The 20,855-nt window shown below is 40.1% G+C and overlaps 1 protein-coding gene across 25 annotated transcripts in view; it reads right to left on the reverse strand.

Annotated features, from left to right (window-relative positions):
* The window catches only part of ptprdb (protein tyrosine phosphatase receptor type Db), a 176,949-nt gene that overhangs the window by 43,892 nt on the left and 112,202 nt on the right, over positions 1-20,855 (reverse strand). For 7 of the 25 annotated variants that reach the window (XM_039792332.1, XM_039791488.1, XM_039791999.1 and 4 more), the window contains 9 exons: positions 20,142-20,287; positions 16,635-16,776; positions 10,890-11,078; positions 9,605-9,613; positions 7,396-7,413; positions 5,608-5,718; positions 2,561-2,572; positions 1,750-2,019; positions 642-751 (listed from right to left, as the gene is read on the reverse strand). In XM_039792332.1, coding sequence (XP_039648266.1) covers positions 642-751; positions 1,750-2,019; positions 2,561-2,572; positions 5,608-5,718; positions 7,396-7,413; positions 9,605-9,613; positions 10,890-11,078; positions 16,635-16,776; positions 20,142-20,287 — 1,007 coding nt within the window. The remainder of the gene's footprint in view (positions 1-641; positions 752-1,749; positions 2,020-2,560; positions 2,573-5,607; positions 5,719-7,395; positions 7,414-9,604; positions 9,614-10,889; positions 11,079-16,634; positions 16,777-20,141; positions 20,288-20,855) is intronic. The other 18 variants (XM_039791659.1, XM_039792536.1, XM_039792717.1 and 15 more) reach the window with 7 other exon arrangements.

Genomic DNA, 20,855 nt, shown 5'->3' on the forward strand with positions numbered 1-20,855 from the left:
TTATAATACACATGTGGCCTATACAGGATCCAACATCTGCCTCCCACCGTCTCTGTCCCGCACAAAGACAGGCATGACATCTGCTTCCTGTCATTAAGTGCTTCCTCTAGAAGCCTACACCCAACTATCTCTCATAACACACACAATATCATGGTATACTTTAACTTTAACATACTATATGACAGCTCTAGGTAAAATACATGTCTAATAACACTATCTATCTATCTATCTATCTATCTATCTATCTATCTATCTATCTATCTATCTATCTAGATTTTTGCCAAAACATACATAATGAAACGTGAAATATCTGATGTGGGTGTGCTGCTTTTTTTTTTTTTTATTAAATATTCAGTCATTGTTTCAGTGCAGCAATTTGTGTTTTATTCTCAACATTTCAATTAATTACTCCTGGTAGGCAGAGAGTATTCCAGACACTAGATTTTATTTCAGCAATTTGGTGAATTTATTACTTTCAGGAGAGACGTGGTACTCTTATTTTGCAGCCCTACTTACCAATTTAGGCTGTTAATAACAGTTAATGTTCATACAAAAATCTAGTGCAACTTTAGCTATCTTAAGTTCTGTGTCTCAAAAAACCTGTGTGCACATGCAGTAGCGCTTCTGTGTCTGTTACACACCTGTATGATATAGTAGGAGACAGGCTCAGGGTTGCCAGAATCCCAGGTGAGTGTAATGCTTGTTGCAGTTCTCTCCGTCACCACAGGGGTACCAGGGGCCTTTGGGAGAGCTGTGAGAGAGAGGAGAGAGAGATTTTACAAACTATCCTTCTTATCATAAAAAAAAAAAAAATCATCTGATAGACTCAGATTCATAGCATCACTTTGTACTCATAAAACAATAAAATCAACTTCTGCTAGTTAAAACATATAAATGACGAGACCAGCTCAATATCCTAGGATTATACAATGAATGTTATCTGCACATAACAATTACAAGAATTGGACAAAAAATATAAACTTAATCGGACTAAACAAATAAAGTCAGTTCAACAATTTGTTATATTAAATCCAAATTAAACCACCTGTATACTGACAAAGTTGAACTGAATACAGACTTAGTGATCATTAATTAGTGACAGGTCCCTATAGAAAAAAAAATGTATATACTGTAATAAACAGAAATGTCCTTCTTTCCTCTTCTATGATACAATATAACTTTACTGTCAGTTTACACTGATATTCATTTTGCGTTCCCGAGCAGCTCTGCTCCAAAAAAAAAGAGAAAAGTACACACAGATTTAGACAACAATTACACATATAGTAAAAATAGCCATGACAAAAAAACATGTTTCATGGTATCCTCGGATCCCGATCTTAATTGGCAACACTGATTTTGATTTAGCAACAGGATAGACTGATGTATAAAAGAGTTCTTGAGCCTGTTGTATCTTAACGAAGGGACTCTAAATCACCTTTTAAAGACAGTTTTGATGAATTCTACAAGCAGCAATATCACAGGCCAAGCAATGGCCCGTTCCAAACAGGCACATTTTCAACAGGCACTGCACTAGTATGAAAAACAGAGCAAAGGGAGTAACTTTACTTATTCACTTACTTCATATTTTTTTTGTAATGGAAATGTTCTTCACAGCATACTACACATCAAGTGCTCATTCACACTTTGTCCTCTCTGCTCTTATAAAAACCAAAGTCTCACTGGATGCAAAGTCAAACCATCACTTCCTCTTTGTTCACTTGCTCTTCCGATATCTTCCGATAAACCCACCTTTCACAATAATCTGTGCCACCGCCTCGATCACGCCAAGTGTTGACATAGCGACGCATGTGTAATTGTTGGACTGCCGTACGTCAGTCAGTTCCAGGACATTGCGGCCGATGGGCATGTCATCCTCGGGCGTCAGGTCTTCTGCTCCCAGCATCCACTTCACGTATGGCATAGGGGAGCCCACAGCCACACAGGTGATGTTGACGTTCCCCCCTGGCATGATCTCGCTGTCCGCTGGGGGGATGGAGAAGCGTGGGGGGACACGACGCACTGGACCAGACAGCAGTGAAAGCAGGACGGCAGAAGAAGAGAGGTGATTAGAAATTCATGACTGTGTTGCTCAGTAAAGTGCAGAACAATGCATAACAGTCAGTGTCTATACACTGTAGCATGATTTACTTTTTTTTTATCTTGTTCTATATACTCTAAGATGAAGTTTTATGACATTTAAAGAAGACTGCAAGCATTCAGACAGTCTGGTACATCACCACTAGGGCGCATGTGATATCAAAATGTTTTATTCATGGTGTTTTTAGGTGTGCTCCATTAAATATTTTATGAACTGAAACACAAAAGATACACAGACAAAAAACAAACTCACAGCAAACACACATGCACTCACAGGGAAAAAAGAGAAAAGAGGAATGCAGGGTACAGTATATCTCAAAGGAGTAAACTGTACAGGCAGGTTTAAACCTTTAGTACTGCACATAAAACAGCCGAAACACACAAACACAAATGGCAGTTTAATAGAAGAAAAGAAAATACTCAGGAGAGACTCAAAGAGCCACACAGTCGTTAGTTTACCAACCTTCTCGCAGCTCTGCAGAGGGTAAGACAGAGCACGGCGGGAGTAGGAGGAGAGAAAGGAGAGAAAAACGGAAAATATCAGAGAAGAAACAGGAGGCACAGAAAGAAAACAAGATTGACAAAGTAGCAGGGACGTGCACAGGTACGGGCTATTGTTGCCCGGGCAACTGCCCGTTTGCCCTGATTGGATTAGATGCCCCTCTGGCACTTATGTCAATGCTCTGGCGAAAGAGCCGAAATAAACTTTTCTTTCTTTCTTTTTTTTTTTTACTGTTGTGGCTGCATTAATGCCATACCACGCCCATCATTATTTAAGTGAAATCAAATTAAATTCGCTATATCATTCAATCTTGCCCTCAGCGATGCCCTCTGCCCCCAGTCACGTGACTTTGCTTATATTCCCACACACGGAGCAGCGCAAGCCCTTCTGCCTTCACGTGAGTTTTTGAAGTTATGGAGATTATGACAAATGCCCTGTTAATAGTAACCAAAAAATCAACTTGAGCTTTGAATAAAGTGCAGCTTCAGCTTGTAACGTGTGCATCACTTAGTGCAGCATTGCCTTATTTTAACGTAAAATGCTACGTTATCAACCAAAGCTAATGACATAACGTATGTTGCAGCAGCAGGCTAACGTAGCTACGTTACGTCCGTTACCTTAGTGTGCGTTCTGTAGAGAAGAGAGAGGCTCAGGAATGTGATGGTAGGGGCTCTTGAATCAAGCTAGATTATACGTTGTTTACAGTCAATATGTTACGTGAACAATCAGATGTGACATTAGTGAAAGTCGCCTTACTTTGTTATGAGATGATAAATGAATGTCCCAATTGGTTAATGTAATAAACTTTGCATAAAAAAAAAGTACAGCCTAATGTTAGTTTTGTGTGCTTAAGTATGCCTTCACAACAAAGATGACGAAGAAGAGTGAGAAAGAGCTCAATGAAACAGCTAAAAGATCTGTAACTTTGCAGAGCTGGAGCCTGGATTAAAACTGTCAGCAGACCAGCTGTGAGAGAAGCATTTGATAATATCATCAACCATCCTACATTATTCATTTAATGTGAAGTAGGCCTATTTTATCAGGGGCATTTTCTTTAAGTTGGAGTAGGCTAATAACTCATTAAAAACAAATGTTTCATTAATAATAAATACACAGTAAATTGTGTCTTTGCCGTATATGGCATTGTGAATTAGTTATTATTTTATGTATATCAAGAGCTCCAGTTCACAGAGCATTTGAGAACGTGGGGATCGAGTGAAATACTTTTACTAGCTGTAGTCAGGTTGCCTTTTTTTCCAGATTAGTGCAATAAAGAACAGAGGTCACGCCCCTTCCGGTGGACCTCATGGGACATTAATTCGGAAAAAATATGAATGGTAGTGAACGGGGAGAGGCAAATACATTTTTGATCCCGTTTGAATTGAGCCATGGATTTAAAATATGATGTTCATCAATTTAAAAGAAAGTTTTTCAGCCGAAGAAAGTCTCAGTTAGCCGTAGGTTTGTCATATGACCACTTAGTTTTGTACGAAAGAGCTCAGTGAACGACATCTCTCGTCTCACACAATTTACGTCACCTAGCTTGATGCTCAACTTGCTCGCTAGCTAGCTAGCTTAGCTCTGTTCCACAACACATGTAACGCTATCTTACCTGATGTGTTTTATCCAGTGAAGTGTTTTCAGCAGATAAGCAAAAGAACAAGCGAGCTCCTCTGCTCATTTGAGTAATGTTACATCCCCGGTACGATACACACAGACATTGTAGCTTCAGCAAGACGTCATCCATGCGACTTTGAAGTGTGTAGTCTTTCTAATTATGTATTTTCATAGTCTTATACTTCAACAGTTTAACAATAAACTGAGACCTTCTTCGGTTGAAAAATGATCTTTTAAATCGACGAACATCATATTTGTAATCCATGGCTCGATTCAAACAGCAAACAATAATTATCTCTCCAGTGACTCTCGTTCATATTTCTTTGAAAGATAGGTCCCATTGGCTGGAAGTAGAAGGGCATGACTTCGGCTCTCTATAGCCCCTCCAAATGTCTGTGCACGTCCCTGCAAAGTAGCATGGCAAGGTGGCAACAGACAGGAGAAGAGCCAAAGAGAAACAGGAAGAAAGAAAGAAATGAGGAGAACAAAGAGAGAAAACCGAGTCCATAGATGGCCGGTGTGTCAGTGAAAGCCTTCCTGTTTAAGGCAGCCTCCACAGCCGGCTGTCTCCATAGACCGCCTGTCAAACACTCACTGAGCAGCACTGCAAGATTTTGCTGGCCCTGCAAGCACTGTTAGACGCACATCACTGCCTCTGCATGGTTTGTGTACGTCCGTGTGTGTGCACGTGTGTTTATATATTTTCTTTTAGTGTAGCATAGATGTGTGTGTTTCTTTGTGAGTGCATCCAGTCGTGTGTGTGCGTGTTTGTTTCGTATCCCTTGGAGGAATGTTGGAGTCAGAAAAGCATGCTACGCTGTTTAAAGCCTCCCCCCTCACCCCCCCTTTTTTTTGTCAGGGGTGGGCAGACAACAGAGCAAAAGGCCACAGGAATAAAAATGTCTCCAAGATTTAAACATTTGGTGCGAATGCATGTCTGTGTATGTGTGCGTTGAAGGAGACAGTGCCTGAGGAGGTCAGATGCCTGTCAAATTTAGGGAGAAACACACAAGTCTTAACCAGACAATGATTTGGTTTTTCTCCGAGGTCTAAAGGCTAAGAAGGGAGGGCAGAGAGATTAATAGCCTGAGTGAAACATTCAGCCCAGCCTTAGCTGATGTAAAGGAGCGCTCATTTTAAAACCATCCTGTTTTATGGCTCTACAGCTAAAAGTTATAAAACACAGCAGGTTAAATAGCATCACATTAACATGATAAACACTCATTCATAGCAGAAGACGTCTATTTAAAAAAAATATATATAATATCTTATCATAAATATGAATATCGTCTAGGAATAAAATGTCCCAATCTGCACACCCATTAACAATGCGATTGTTACATCTGAGTGCTCTAATTGGACTAACAGGTTGGTTTTTATCCCCCTCTTACCTCTGACATAAAGGTTAGCTGGGGTGGAATAGCGTGTCCCATCGCTGTTGGTGGCAACACACTCATACTTCCCCTGGTCTGACTCCTCACTCATCTCTATCTGGAGGGCACCTGGATAGATTGAGGGATGGAGAGGAAAAGTAGCAGATAGAGAGAGAGGAGAGTCGCACAGAAAGATAGTGATGAAGAAAAAGCAATTACACAAAAGTGGAAGATATCAGATCATTTGGTATAGTCCATAAATACACCAACATTAAAATGGTAAGAACTGCAAAAATTGTAAATGAATCTGAGGGAGTTTTCAGCAAAAACAAGTTGAACACAGGGCTACAAAGGGAGCCAAATCTATTGAGACAAATTAAGAAGTTTCCACCACTGTCAGCAAGAATCTGCCCAAAACAAGGGTCAGCTTCCTGATTCAGAAATGGGAAGAAAAAAAAAGAAAGAAAAAAAAAGCACTGATACAAAGCCTAGAAAAACGGAGAATGTAGTCTTCATGCAAGGCAGAAACAAATAAACCAAGCAACCAAAATGTGAAGAAATCCAGTCACCATTACAGTATTTAAAAAAAAATGATTTGCTGAAAATTAAGATGCAGTTATATTAGGGAGCAAACCATGTTTCAGTTTTCAAGGACAAAATGTTACAAAGATATTGCCATGGCAATAAGATATCCCCAACCATTACGGATCCACCAATGGGATCAGGAGTGTGATGTCATTTTAAAAACACACCCAATAAGGAGGTAAAAACATCAACCGACCTCCATCAAGGCCACAGATTAAAAAAAAAAAAGGAACGACATACGCAAAGCCTTGGGAAGGGACCGACGCTTTCTCGCTCCCTGAAAACAGAAAAACTGTCAAAAAAGTCAACCAGAGGTTCTTTAAAGATGGTGTGGTAAGGCAAAAAAGCGCCCAGAAAAACTTTATCAAAAAAGTGGTTGTTTGGGGCTTTTTATCGGTAATGAGAGAGAAAATAGAAAGTAATGGTAAAAAAAATCATGAAGAAATTTATGTGTATGTGCAAGTTTGTGTGTTTATGTGTGTGTGAGCACACTAATGTCTGCAAGTGTGTCTGAGTCTTCGCCATCTGGACTTTTCGGGCTGAGCGAATAACAGCTGGGAGGGAAAACAAAACTGGGACGTTTGATTGGGCAAATATAGACAAGGTAGAAGGAAAGGCCAGGTCAAGCTTAGGTCATTACCAGAAAATCAGGTGACAAACAAATTTGAAAAGCAAACAAACGGAGGCAAAAGTGATAAAAGTGATATATATATATATATATATATATATATATATATATATATATATATATATATATATAATGCTTTGTCACCTCAAACTAAGCAACAAATAAATAAATAAAAATTGTAAACATGTCATGCTTTAGACTGAAAACAAAGTAGATGTAAAAAGCTAAGTGATGTTAAACTGAATACTGGATACAAAAGAAAGATCACAATATGGCGAGGAAGGAAGCAATGGATTTCTGTGCTACAGAGTGAACGTTTAGGCTGAGATGGAAAAATGAACGGATTAAAAGAGGATGAAAGACGAGAAGAAGGGAGGTGATTAAAAGTCATAGTATAATCAATTGCTTGCTCAATTCCATTTTCTACCTCTTGCACCTACTGCAGATCTGGAGCAGCTGGATAGGTATTACCAATATGGATATATTGATTAATCCACCCAGAGCTGCTTTTTCAGATCTGTGAGACAAGTAGGAACCAGTGGTCGAAAAGGAATCAGGCCACTGTGTCATGTTGGTCCTCCCAGCAGTCTTACCTCGTATAGGCGTGCCACCTGAGTGGGCAATGAATGCACGAGATTAGAGAAGGAGAAGAAGAAGAAAATGTTAGTACCACAGGAGGAGAAGGGGGTAAGGAAGGGAGGGACTGGGAGGGGAGGTAACTTGGAAGGGAGAAGAATCAAATTAGAGAGGAAGACTCAAAATATAGATCCTTAAGAGAGTGAGATAAAAAGAGAGGCATAAAAAAAGATAGAATAAATAAAGACAGAAAAAGCCTGAGAAGAGAAAGACAGAAACTAGATAGATAGAGTGACAGGCAGTGACAGAGCTATAAGGAGATGGGTTATTGATTTGACTTCATTGACTTAAAGCAGGGGTTGATGTGGCTGTAGGAGTAAGGTTGTGTCTGCACCGCTCGGGAACTCTAAGTACATAACTGCCCTGAGACTGAACCTGCACTTGCTCTCCACGTAGATCAAAACCAGGTGTAATTCTGTATAGCAATAATATCTAGCAATAAGGTGTGTAAATATATATTTAATATCTGTTCCTAAAGGAGAAAAACCACCCTACAATATTATAAAAACCCTGGCATTGTCCCTACATCATATTTGGATCGATTTTTATTTTATTGTTTGGCGTTTTTTCCAGCTAGAACCGACTCTGACAGCAGGGACATTTTCAACAATCTAAGACATCAGCAGTAAATGTCAAGGTGATGACTCTGCCCCTCAGAATCAAAGCGCAATGGTGTGTTTGTAAACTCAATATCTTAAACCGACCATCAGCAATCATCCTGTGAAAAGTCCGGTGTAAAAGAGGCAAGAGTGGACTCAACAGACCAAAATGCAACAAAGCAACAAGACATGTTTACCGTTAAGAAGTGTAGGGCTGCAACTTACAATCATTTTCATTACTGATTGATCTGCCAGGCATTATATTTAGTTAATCAATTGATAATTTGGCCTATAAAATGTCAGATGTCTATCACAATGCACCAGAACTAAAGGCATCATCTTCAAATTGCTTGTTTTGTCACAAAGCTCTAGATATTCAGTTTACAATGGCAAAAAAACTGAGAAAAAGCAGCAAATCCTCACATTTGACAAGCCCGAACCAGAGACTGTAATAAAAAATGATTTAAACCATTAATCAACTATTAAAATGTTAATGTTGCGAATAAATTTTCTATCATTTGACTAATCAAATAATTGACTAATCGTCTCAGCTGTAAAGAGGTGTGTGAGTGTGAGACACTACTGTAGGTACACATAAAAATCCCAGGCATATTCTCTATATGCCAATAAAAAAAGCATTCTGGGAAATGAAAGAAATCACTAAAGTGAATTTAAACAAAGAAATGCTAATTACAGCACATTGTTGCAAAATTACGTCTAAAACAGTGAAAAGTATTGAAGGGTGGGTTTTTCTTTAGCTACTTCAGTTGTCTGCATCTACTATGCATGTGTCCATGTCCTACCTCTAAGCAGTAGTAACTAGGTTCAGCATATACATACTACACTGTACAGTCAAAGTCTAGAAGTCTGAAACCTGGTCACCAATGATTTCCTTACAGTGCATGGCTCCACTAGAGGCCTACCCAACAGCCATCTAGAGTTGATGGCTTATTGACTGGTTACTCTATACAGCAGAGCAGAGAGAGTAAGTAGGTGAGTGGATGAAAGAGTGAGTGAGTGAATGAGTGAGTGAGTGAGTGAGTGAGTGAGTGAGTGAGTGAGTGAGTGAGTGAGGGGAAGAATAATTGAATAAGTGGAAAAGTAAATAGGTGAGTGTGAGGAGAACATTATTGTAATTATTTGGGTGCGGAAAGGCTGCAGGTGCACAGGTGAGGGTGAGACGAGCTACCTCAAGGGTGACAGAGATATGTGTGAGTATATAGTATATGTACATACAGATATATGTGTAGATACGTGTGTATGCATGTCGATGTATGTGTGTGTGCGTGTATCCAGTTTGTAGCATCTATAATATGTTTCTTTAACCAAAATGATGTATGGGTGCCTACAGACTTGTGAGTGTGTGTGTATTTCTGTGTGTGTGTGTGCGCATCTGTGCTTTATATTATTTTTGTGTGTGACTGTTAGTAAAATGCATGCCATCATGCATTTTAATAACACCTCAACATTGTAAAGGTGAGCAGCAGTAGCAACAGTAGCAGCATTAGTGAACAGTATATAGAAAAGTGGACAGTGAGGGTGTGGGCCTCAGAACAGAATCACTTACCAAAGGACTCTGTGGTTAAAAAGATACAAAGAGAAAAGAAACAGCATAGACATGGCATTATAATCGGACCATTGGTTACACAGAGGAGTTGACTTAGTAGAAACACCTTGAAAAAGCACTTTAATGCCAAAAAGGTAATGTATATCGATTATCTACACAGAACTTTGTGCTTAAAAGAATCTTAAAAGTATTTTGTAATCATCACACAGAAGAAACAAAGCTAAAATACCACATATTTGACATTTTAAGTTGTAACAATTTATTCAATCATTTTAATTAAATATATTTCTTTGTAAAATTAAGGTCAAAAAGGGAGTCTAAGCAGGGCGCTGAGGGTTGAGCCATAGAATAAAAAAAATTAAAAAAATGGGGACGGAAGCAAAGAGGTTATCCATAAAGAAGCCAGAGAGTTGGGTGTCCAATCACAAGAAAGGGAAATTAGGTTTCAGAATTGGTCCCTGGAGGCATCAGGAGGACTGAGGAGGGAGGGGACTTTGCTGAGACAAGTTGGGATTTTACACACTACTGTGGCTATAGAAAAGCTAATTGAGGTGGATTGAGTAGTTTGACTGGAAAATTATTTATTCTCTGTGTTTTTCCAAGTAATTTTTCTTTGAGTTTAACATATTCTGTCAATGTATTTTCTCAAGTAACATGGATGCAATGTCTGTGAGTCAATTTCACACCCACGCAAGACACTTTCCATGAAATGAGGAAAAAAACAAAAAGGTTATTTGTTTGTTTAGTCACAGCAGTGAGCCATCTTAGAGAGGACATTCCCTCAGTGCATGCCACCATCACCTGGGTCAGTAGAGAAGATTTGTTATGACTAGAGACATGTTGTGCACTGATGCGTGTCGTTACAAATATTTCATAAAGTTTGTACTAAGTGAAAAATTAAACCCTTCGTGTGATGGTGATGTGCACGGAAAGACCTCAGAGAGTTTGGAGAAAAGCGGAGAAAAGTTGGGAGTACACTGTTTAAGACTTTAAAGAGTTAAGAAAAGTTGGCAACCACAGACAGTCAACTCATACCACAGCAGCAGAGAAACACAGCCAGTAACCACGGCAGGAGGAGTGCGGAACAGCAATAAGAAAAGGGGTGAATGAGGGCAAGAATAACAGTAGCTTTGAAGGAACAAAAAAATAAAAAGGGGGTGGGGGAGAGAAGGAGTAGAAATTGAACGAGGGATAGAGCAAATTGGAGGGATAAAACCTTAAGGCGGAAATAAAAGCTTGGGATTGAGGGGAAGGGAAAGAATGGAGGGATAAAAGCATTGGTTACCTGAGCGGAGCTGCTTGATTCGTCCGTTGTTATTGGACGTGTTGACCGGCAGGAAATCCTTGAACCAGGTAATTTCTGGGTCAGGGTTGCCGCTAGCAGCACAGAGCATAGTGGCGGTCCGAGAACGCTCCACCACTTTCAACTGGGGACCCATGTCTATGGTGGGGAACCCAGAGGGCAGCTGGTCCTCTAGAAAATGAAATACATGAGTCAAACAGAGATGAAAAATAAAAATACGCAATCTACATCACCTGCCATGTTTCAAATGTGAAAGGATTTTAAACAGGATGGGTTTATTTCTTAACACTATTCAATATATAACAGTGTATATCGTTACAGTTAGAAAACATTTGGATTTTGTTCCTTTAAGACAAAGCCAGGCTAGCTGTTTCCCCGTTTTCTTGTGTGCTAAGCTACGCTAACAGACTGCTGGCTGTAGCCTTGTACTGAAGTAGATTCAATTTAGAGTCAAAATATGTTTTGAATTGGCCTTGAGCCCAGAGGTAACACTTTTGAAGAATACAATAGTGAGGTCAAATAGTAACATTTTATTCCACCTGACAAAATATCTCACAAAGACTTCAGGCAACCGCTCTTCAAATAAGAATCAAGTGAAAATCAAATACTCTCTATTCTGCTGAAGTCAGTAACAGCTGAGCTACACATTTTGTCCTGCTCAGTCTATGTATTGCACACAACCTTCTCCGGCAGCTCATCCCTTTGCATGAATCAAATAGGCGGGTCAAATAAAGATGCATTCACTGGGACTTGAACCCTTTTGGGATGGCAAATCAAATGTGAATTCATAGACATCTGAGGCAATTAGATCAAACATGAAGAGTCGTTCCACTGTGATGAAGGAAATCAAAGGCAGTGGGCCAACTTCATTTAACGAAGAAGTGGGAGATTTCAGGGTGAGGTGGGGGAGACAATGCTTCGAGCAGGTGGGGTATCAAAGACACCTGCACAAACTGAGAATATACTGTATTCAACCTTGGAATTAAATGGGTTCAGAGCAAATCAGTTTGTAAAACATTTTTTAACTTTCTTCAAGGCTGTACTTTGAAACTGCAAGGTAAAATGTCAGATTCATGAGTCATCTATAATAAATAACGCAGTCTCACAGCAGTTCGTAAAATGGTCACGTAATTGAATCTATTGATTCGTGTACACGGACACGTTTGAGATATTTCTATTATTTTAGACATGGACTTTACTATATGAGTCATATAGTATGTTAAAGTGTACCATGATGTGTGTGTGTGTGTGTGTTCGTGGGAGAAGTTTTGCTTCAACATTAATGAGAGGAAAAACAGGTAGGAATGTGTGTGTTTAGGCACTCGGTCAAAGGTCATGGAGAGGGGAAGAGGAAGAATGAGACAGGAGTGGTCTGTCTTATCTCTAGCTGGAGTCAAACAGACGTCCGGCCTGACTGGTGTTCATGAAGACAGCAACCCCTTCATCCTGCTGGACGGAGGAAGGGGGACAGCCCATAGAGAATAAATTGACTTGTGACTTTTGAATAAGGGCTCATAACTTGGTAGACACGAGGAAGTCACAGCTGTGGGCCCGCATGTGTAGGCCAGCAAGGTTAAGGTTTCTGGTCAAGATGGTCATCAACGAATACGCGGGGAATTCGAACTTAGAAAGATTAATGGAGTCAGATTTTCTCTGGCCTCTGGGCCTTACACTTTTTACAAAAAAAAACCTTCAATGGTCAGCACGTTTTTTAAAACTAATGTATTAAGAGCGACTGCGGTAGCGACTCGCGAGTAGTATGAAAGGCCAAAAATCCGCGTAGGGAGGTTGGTTGGGGTGGTGGATGGGTCAAAAACACAGGACATTCACCCCAGAGACCGGGGATCATGTCCCGCGTGTCACGTTTCCTTTCCCCGTTCCGTGTTTTCCTAAACCCAACCGTCCCGTTGGTGTCCCGCGTCCCATTATTGTTTTCCTAAACCCAACCCAGAATCGTGCTGTGATCACAAAAGATGCTTCCCATTTAAATACATTAGTTTAAAAAACGTGCTGACCATCATGAAAAAAATGAGATAAACGTGTCCGTGTACACGAATCAATAGATACAAAATTACGTGACCATTTCACGAACTGCCGTGAGACTATGTTGTAATAAAAGTCGTTAAAGATAGACATGGTGACAACAGACAGATGAGCTAGGAGCGTACGTTTCTACGTTGTGTACATATGTTTGTATTTGATCTAGAAGGCAGTCTATTGTAATTTCTTACACCGTTTTTTTTTCTTTACCCAGAATCCCTTGTGACTTTATCCCTCTCAACCACACAGAGCCTCATTAACGGGAAATCCTAGCACTGAACCTCGCCAAGGAGATGCTAATTTTGGTACTAGTCCATCGAACCATAGCCGACGGGTTGTGAGACACTAGTTTTGCGAGTGCGTGTGTGGCCTTTTAACAGCTTCGGTTTCAATCAATCACAATGCCCAACAAATGGAAACATGGACATAATAAACCAAGAGAACAAGATGAGAAGGTGTTTGTGTGTACCAGTGTGTCTGTGTGGGCCGGTGGTGAAAGAGAGCAAAAGTGTAAAAACAATAGAGAAATAATGGAATACAGTGAGACAAAGAGAGTGACAGAAAGGAAAATAGAGTAAGAACAAGGGAGAGAGCAAGCGCTAAACAGACAGAAAGTGAGAGAGAGCACAAGGGACCCATACAGCATAACAATCCTGACTCTCTCCGCTTTCATTATGCAAACGCTTACTTCAAAGCCAGCCTCTCCTAGGCAGGAATAATGCATTCTATTTCATCTACCTGGGGTGGGACACTGCACCGAACATTGAGGACGCACAGTTAGAATGCTACTCCCCAAGATCATGCATCTCTCTCTGCCCCTTTTCTACAACCACTAACCCATGCTGCTGGTCAAAAAAAAGCAAGAGCTTTGGGTGTGTGGGTAGAGGTGTCTGCAAGAACCTGCAAACGTAGAGCACAGATAACGAGAATACACACAAGCTTTTTTAATTTAAAACTGACAAGGTGTGAACAGATAAAAGTGAAAGCGTTAGAGGGCTGATTGAATGGACTGATGCACATACACACACATGTTAACACATGCACATAACCAGCTCTCCACCATCCATCATGGGTACAGGTGTAAGCAACACCAAAGTGCGTTTGGGACAAAGCTGCTCCAGTTTGTGTGTGTGTGTGTGTGTGTGTGTGTGTGTGTGTGTGTGAGTGTGCATGTTGCTGAACAGTTAAGTACCCCCTGAGGTCAGAGCAGATGCGTAACCCTACACTCCCTTGTTGACGGAGTCTTCCACACATCCCACTGTTTCATTTGGATGTGCTCCCACTTCAGCGTTTCCACTGTGAGAGATCCAGATAATTTCACAGCTCATAGAAAAGCCCGGTCACACAATCATGGGAACTGCCGTGAGAACACTGTCCTCTTTATATGAGACCCAAAATGAAATTCACACACATCGCTCGCTGGGTTTGTCATCTGTAAATCTGGAAGACCGCAGGTCAAGTCTGGTCTTACAATCATGGGAACTAAAAGCATGAGCTGGCTGCAGTATCATAAGCTCAAGTGTAATATCTGCACCTGCGAACAAACCTGTTTCTTTCATTCACCCGGGGATAAAGAGTATAAGTGATAGATGCAATAAAATTCACACTTAGAATATATATATCTTACATTGTGAGTATAGGATGGTAGACAAAATATAAGGTAGATTTAACCATGGAGTGGTGATAGATTTTATAGCTGTGTTGATCACTTTATTATAGTAAGATACTGTATGTACAATATGATGAAAGGTGGGAATATATGGGATTATAATAGGAGGGATATAATTAGAGGTTTCCAAAATTCCAATTACAACCTAGGTCAAATTTTCCTAGTTTTGGCCATCATTCCTATCAACTTTCACTTACATTACAAACATTTCTGCTGCACTCACTTTCCGTTATATCTTCAAATAAAGGGGTCTAGACACTGGCTAAACTGCTAGCTTGTTTATAACCTCTCATCTGATCATCGGAGCGCTTAAGTTTCTTGTTCCATCAGACTTCATTTTCGCCATGTTTCAAGATCTTAGCCAGTACTTTAATGGGAGAAAACTAAAAAATCTGAATTGTCCTTTAATGTCAATTTAAGAATGGAAATTAGTTTTGTCCGAGACACATTCAGATGAATTCAAACAGACACACACTCAACTTTTACCAAATCATGAATTATACAGTATTGGACTGTACACTGGATCCTAAAGTATATAATTGCTCACAAGTTCATTATTATTTCAGCCATTGTCAATCACAGCCGTTTACTGGAAGCCAAGATTTCAATTAGCCTGGTTCTAATCCTCAGTAATTAAGTCGGCTGACCTTAACACCGGATCCCTCCTGTCTGACAGTCAGTCACTGGAGCTGTGTCTTTACAGAGCCAGGGGAGACAAGGAGACATGACTGACAAGACTATGTTTGTATTGCAAGAACCTGTGTGTGAATATTTCCTCACATAGTTGTCTTTTTGTGCGTGTGCGTGTGTTCTTTGCTGACATTTGAATACTGACAGTATATCAGGGGCTATTAGCTGCTCCCAGGTGGCCTCTTATTATCCACAACACAATGACTCCTCAGAGGAGTAGAAGGGGCTAATCATTACATAAAGACTGACTGTCTTAGATATAGGATACGTGTGTGTGTGTGAGTGTTTGCCTCTGTGTGTGTGCATGAGTGGTTCTCGAAAAAGATACAGATTAGAGGCAAGCAGATAGCTTCCATCAAGGGAAAGGGAAAAATCTAAAATAGATGCAGGGACCCATAACCAAGAGCACATACAGATGTGTACACACACACACACACACACACACACACACACACACACACACACACACACACACACACACACACACACACACACACACACAAAGAGACAACTATGGGAGAGGAAATATTCTGGATGGATGGAGCGGAGCGGAACAGCACAGAAGATGTGAAGAGTAGTCTGATGTGAATAATTTAAAAGTTGCTGTGTAGTGGACCTAAGAGTATGGAGAGAGTGGAGAGACAGAGAAAGAGAGAGAGAGAGAGAGAGAGAGAGAGAGAGAGAGAGAGAGAGAGAGAAAAGGAACAGTGTAAAAAAAAGAAAAGGGGAGAGCGAAAGAAAACGTAAGAGGGAATGAACTTGGGGAGACAAAAAACACAGACAGATGAGACGAAGAGAGAAGAGAGTGGAGGGGAAGAACTGTAGACTGTTATTACCCCTCAGAGAGACAAGAGGGAAAGTGAGAAAGTGAGAGAGAGACGAGATGGTAGAACAATAGGCTTTCCCCACGAGCATGTACTGTAAAGGCAGGCAATGTGATTATCCACACTTGAGCAGCTTCACTCACTAAGACACTCTTGAGCTTCAGACTACCGGTACATAATGTTCTCCTAATGGACTCCACTAACACTAACATCACTATGTGCATTAATGGATTCTTGCTAACGCTCACAAAAGCATCTATCGCAGAATTACACTTGCATATATATAGACATCTGAGGAAACATCCAACAAGCCTCCACTTCTTCTGCCTAGTTTTTAAGTTAGAAGAACATCGACAAATGTCACATTTTCCACACATTTATGGAATCAGTATTGTATAAAGGGGCTTTGATTTATGTCCAGGTATTATGATTAGTAATTTTCTTCACCGCAATAACAAAATTATGTTTGACCTCTGAATGGAAACACAGCTTGTTCACACTGACCTCGTAGCACACTTAGTCGGGTGGAGGCAGTGATCTCTCCTGCAGAGTTGGAGGCATGGCATTCGTAAATAGCCTCGTCTCTGGGGGTCCTCAGTGGCTGGATTCTTAGGACCGAGCCGGACCCGTCGTCAAACTCTATTACCTGTAATTGGGAAAATACATTAAAGTGGCTTTAATCAATATAATATATTAACAATAGCTCAAAATGTGTTCCTTTTTTAAAGCAATTGTTAATTTCTTACACTGGAATGTAACTTTTATTCGTTATTCGGTCTTATTCTATTTTAATTGTTTTTAATTGCTTTTTATTGTTTTATGTAAAGCACTTTGAATTGTCTTGTCGTTGAAATGTGCTATAGAAATAAAGCTGCCTTGCCTAAAGTGAAAGGTGCCATTCGTAGTAATGAACATACAGAGAATTATCACCTGATTGTGCAGTCCCCCTCAGCTGTATGGAGCGTTACAGCATCTTATAGCTTATTGTTTTGGCTTTACCGCCTGCAATTTTATTGTTTTGGTTCACTCTCACTGCTCTCATCAGCATTTTTGACCACTGTACACTATACCTCACCAAGCAACATACAAAGTTAGTAACTAGCTGGTGAGCATCGCTAAGCATTTAGCGGCTACAGAGCCAAATATTTCCCTCAAAAATTGGTGGAGACCTAAAACTGAGCTAAAAGAGAGTGAATATTGCACTTACATTCATTAGGTGAACAGAAACACAACTTCAAAAATAATGCTAATGTTGCTCTCTGTCTGTTGGATGTTTACATGGGCAACTGTTTGCCATATTAACTTAAATACCAATGATATGTCAATGTTGTTTTTACAGTTGGTTTTTGCTGAAATCAGAAACTGCATGTTTAAAGGTCTCATATTATGCTCATGCCCATGTTCATATAGTATAGTATAGTATTTTGGGTTTCTACTAGAACATGTTTACATTGTTGATAAAACACATTATTTTACTCATACTGTCTTTTTTAATATACCTGTATTCACCTATGAACTGCTCTGTTCTAGCATCTGTCTCTTTAAGCCCCCCTCCTGAAAAAGCCCAGTATGTACTGATTGGTCAGCGTTTCCCGGTCTTCCGCATCTGTGCTCTCAGAGTCTCTGCACCGTCATTACAGCCAGGAATGACTGTAACGACACTGTAGCAGCACTTTCTACCTTTCTATATATATTAAAGTTGTGACATCACAATCGCACGGAAGTCCTGGTAGCTCGTTTTAGTGAACCGTTTCTGAATACGGGCTGTGTGCATTTCAGTATTTATATCGCACCTTAACCTGCTTTATAATAAAAAAGATAGATGGGAATCTCACTTTTTTATAATATGGGACCTGTAAAGAAACCTACTCTAAATTCATCAAGCTTTAAAATATTGCACTGTGGTACAGATACAGCAGAGGCAGGTTTGTTTAAATGTTTAGCTGAAGCAATGGACCTTGCTGTTTAGTTTTAATTTTACCTTCAACACTGTTTGCAGCTCAATGATAAAAGAGATGAAAAAAGCCTTTTCCTGTTTTTTGTTTGCTAAAATCAAATTAAAAGAAATCCCTCAACAACTCCTGTACGGCAGGACAGAAAAGAGTAATATACAGCAAGTAGTCTAAGGTGATAGCCTATAGGGTGGATTAAAAATAAAATATTTTCCAATTGATTTAATCACAAACAGGAAGACACCAAGATGAACTTAAACCTGGGAGGAAACCCAACTTATTAAAGTGGAAAAGCACCCTGAGCTCAGGGTGACACTGACTGGGGAGGAGAGAAGCTGGTTCAACATCTCCATCTTAGAGTGACTTGTGAGGTGCTGAAATAAATCAAAGGCCAGAGCCTGCGGGAAACTAATAAGGCTGATCATATAAGAATCTCATAAACTGTAGCCTACGGCATAATGACATATGAAAAAGTTGGAGTAGAAAGCATTTCAGACTGTTTTATAACCTTGAAGAAAATCAAGTAAACTGATCAAATCTTTAACAGCACAATTTTGGCTTTATATGCAAACCGGTCATATATGGTAGGCTATTTTGTATTCCCGCCTAAAACAAAACACAACACTCATTATTGACTTAAATTTCAACTTTCATTGCAATATAGTGCCAACTACAAAGTACATCTTTCTCACAGCGGGCACTCTAATTTGTTGTCAAAGGAAAAGCACAGGTGTAACTAATAACATTAAGGGCCCTATCTTGCACCCGGCGCAATTGACTTTGTACACCGACGCATGCATCATTCCTATTTTGCACCCGACGCACAGCAGACTTTTCCCTCCACAGACTCACGTTGGTAAATTAGGGAATGAACTTGCGCTTCCGGGGGCGGTTCAGCAAAAAGAGGTGTGTCTCGGCACAAACCTTCCCTGGTGCTATTTTCCAGTTTCTGAAAACAATTCCGCCACAGACCAGGAAAGACCTGGTCTAAAGTCAGTGGCGCTTATTCAGATGCTCTTTTAAGGGCGCATGCTTGGCCGTAATGTAGAGTGTGCACACTGCGCATACACTTTGCTTCTCTCATCTCATGGACCCAGCAGTTCTCATTTTTGCAAACCATACATAAATACAAGGAAAAATATGACCTTGTTTTACACAACATTTCCATGAATCATGGATGTGTTGATGACATAAATGAGGAAATATTAGAGGACTTAAGGAGATGTGATACTGAACTGCATGTGCCGATGCCACTTAACTCAAATGCTCCAGCAGCAGCACGGGCAAATCCGCCATTATAATAGCAATCCGCCATGGAACAAGCGCGCCTGCTTTTAAAGGGAATGTGAGATAACGAGATAATTGGTTTATTGCACGTTACGCCCAAATCACACCTACGAGTAATGTAGCTACTTCAGACCAACCCATTTTAGATTTGCATCGGGCGCAACAGTCATTTATCACGCCGGTATAATAGCAACAGCGCCCAAGATCCGCCCACAAAGCTACTTGCATTTGACCTTTGATACTTGTGTTTCAGATCGTTAAAATAGGGCCCTAAGGATGACTCTGTTCCATTTAGGCAATTTGACTGAGCAAGTACAATATGGGCTCTGAAACTAAATGTAAGGCAGCCATTTAAAGCTTCAACTAAGAATTATTTTCATTATTAATTAATCTGATGATGATTTTCTTGATTACTTGTTTAATTGGTAAAAAATTACCCAGAACCCAAGGTGAAGTCTTCAAATGTGTTTTTTAATTTTCTTTCTCAAGGCTATACAAATCATTAAACCACAAAGCAGCTCATAGTTTAAGATCTACAGCCATTAATAATGCCATGAAAGTAAAAATGTCTGCTGTGAGAAAGGTATAAAAAGAAAAGAAAACAACAAGAACTGATCCCACTGACAAGTCATCCTGCTTTATTCAGACACAACTATTTTACACAGCTGGTCAGGTTTCTCTTGACAACATTTCAGCATGAGAAGAAGTCAGAACTATCAGTGCAAAAAAGACACAAAGTTACATTTCCTTCATTAGTATCTCAGCATCATACCTCAAATCTCTGGTTGCTGACTTTTTTGCCTTTCTTGTTCCACACAATCTTGGGCTGTGGATCCCCTGTGGCCTGGCACACAAAGGAGGACACCCCCCCCTGGACTCCTGTTTGATCTTCTGGGGTTCGCGTAAACCTGGGAGGTGCTGTGTGGAAAGATGTATACAAAAGTTAAGTGAAGATCAAACCCCCGATGTTGCTGTTTGTGTCAATGCTCTTAATATGACAACCATTCAGAGTACCATTCCTACTATACTAACAAGCATTCACATATGCATTTATATATTAGGCTATCTAATGGATTATTGTGCGTTTCTAAATGCACTCAAGTACCAGATTTCCACTTGTTGTACTACTATCATCTGTCATTCACACATGACACATCTGCAACACTTATGGTTGAGACTTCGTTTGTGCTACAAAAAGAGTGTGTAAAAGAAGAATTCTATGTGGGTGGCTTTGTGTCTGTGTGTGCATCTTTTTTTTCTGTGCACGTGTGTGCACATTCCACCATGTTTTTCCCTCTGTTCCTGAACCACCAAAGAAGCTTAATATTTCTGTGCCATAAAGGATTTATGAAGACTTACTCCTGACATGACCACTAAAGCCCCTCATTCTGGGGACGCCAACAATATCATAACCACAGCCTCTGCTGGATTGTGACATCACGACATCAAAAAGATTCGGCACGTCAGTCACGGCACGTCATCGCCA

This window comes from Perca fluviatilis, chromosome 1, assembly GCF_010015445.1.
Source record: "Perca fluviatilis chromosome 1, GENO_Pfluv_1.0, whole genome shotgun sequence".
Lineage (NCBI taxonomy): Eukaryota > Metazoa > Chordata > Actinopteri > Perciformes > Percidae > Perca > Perca fluviatilis.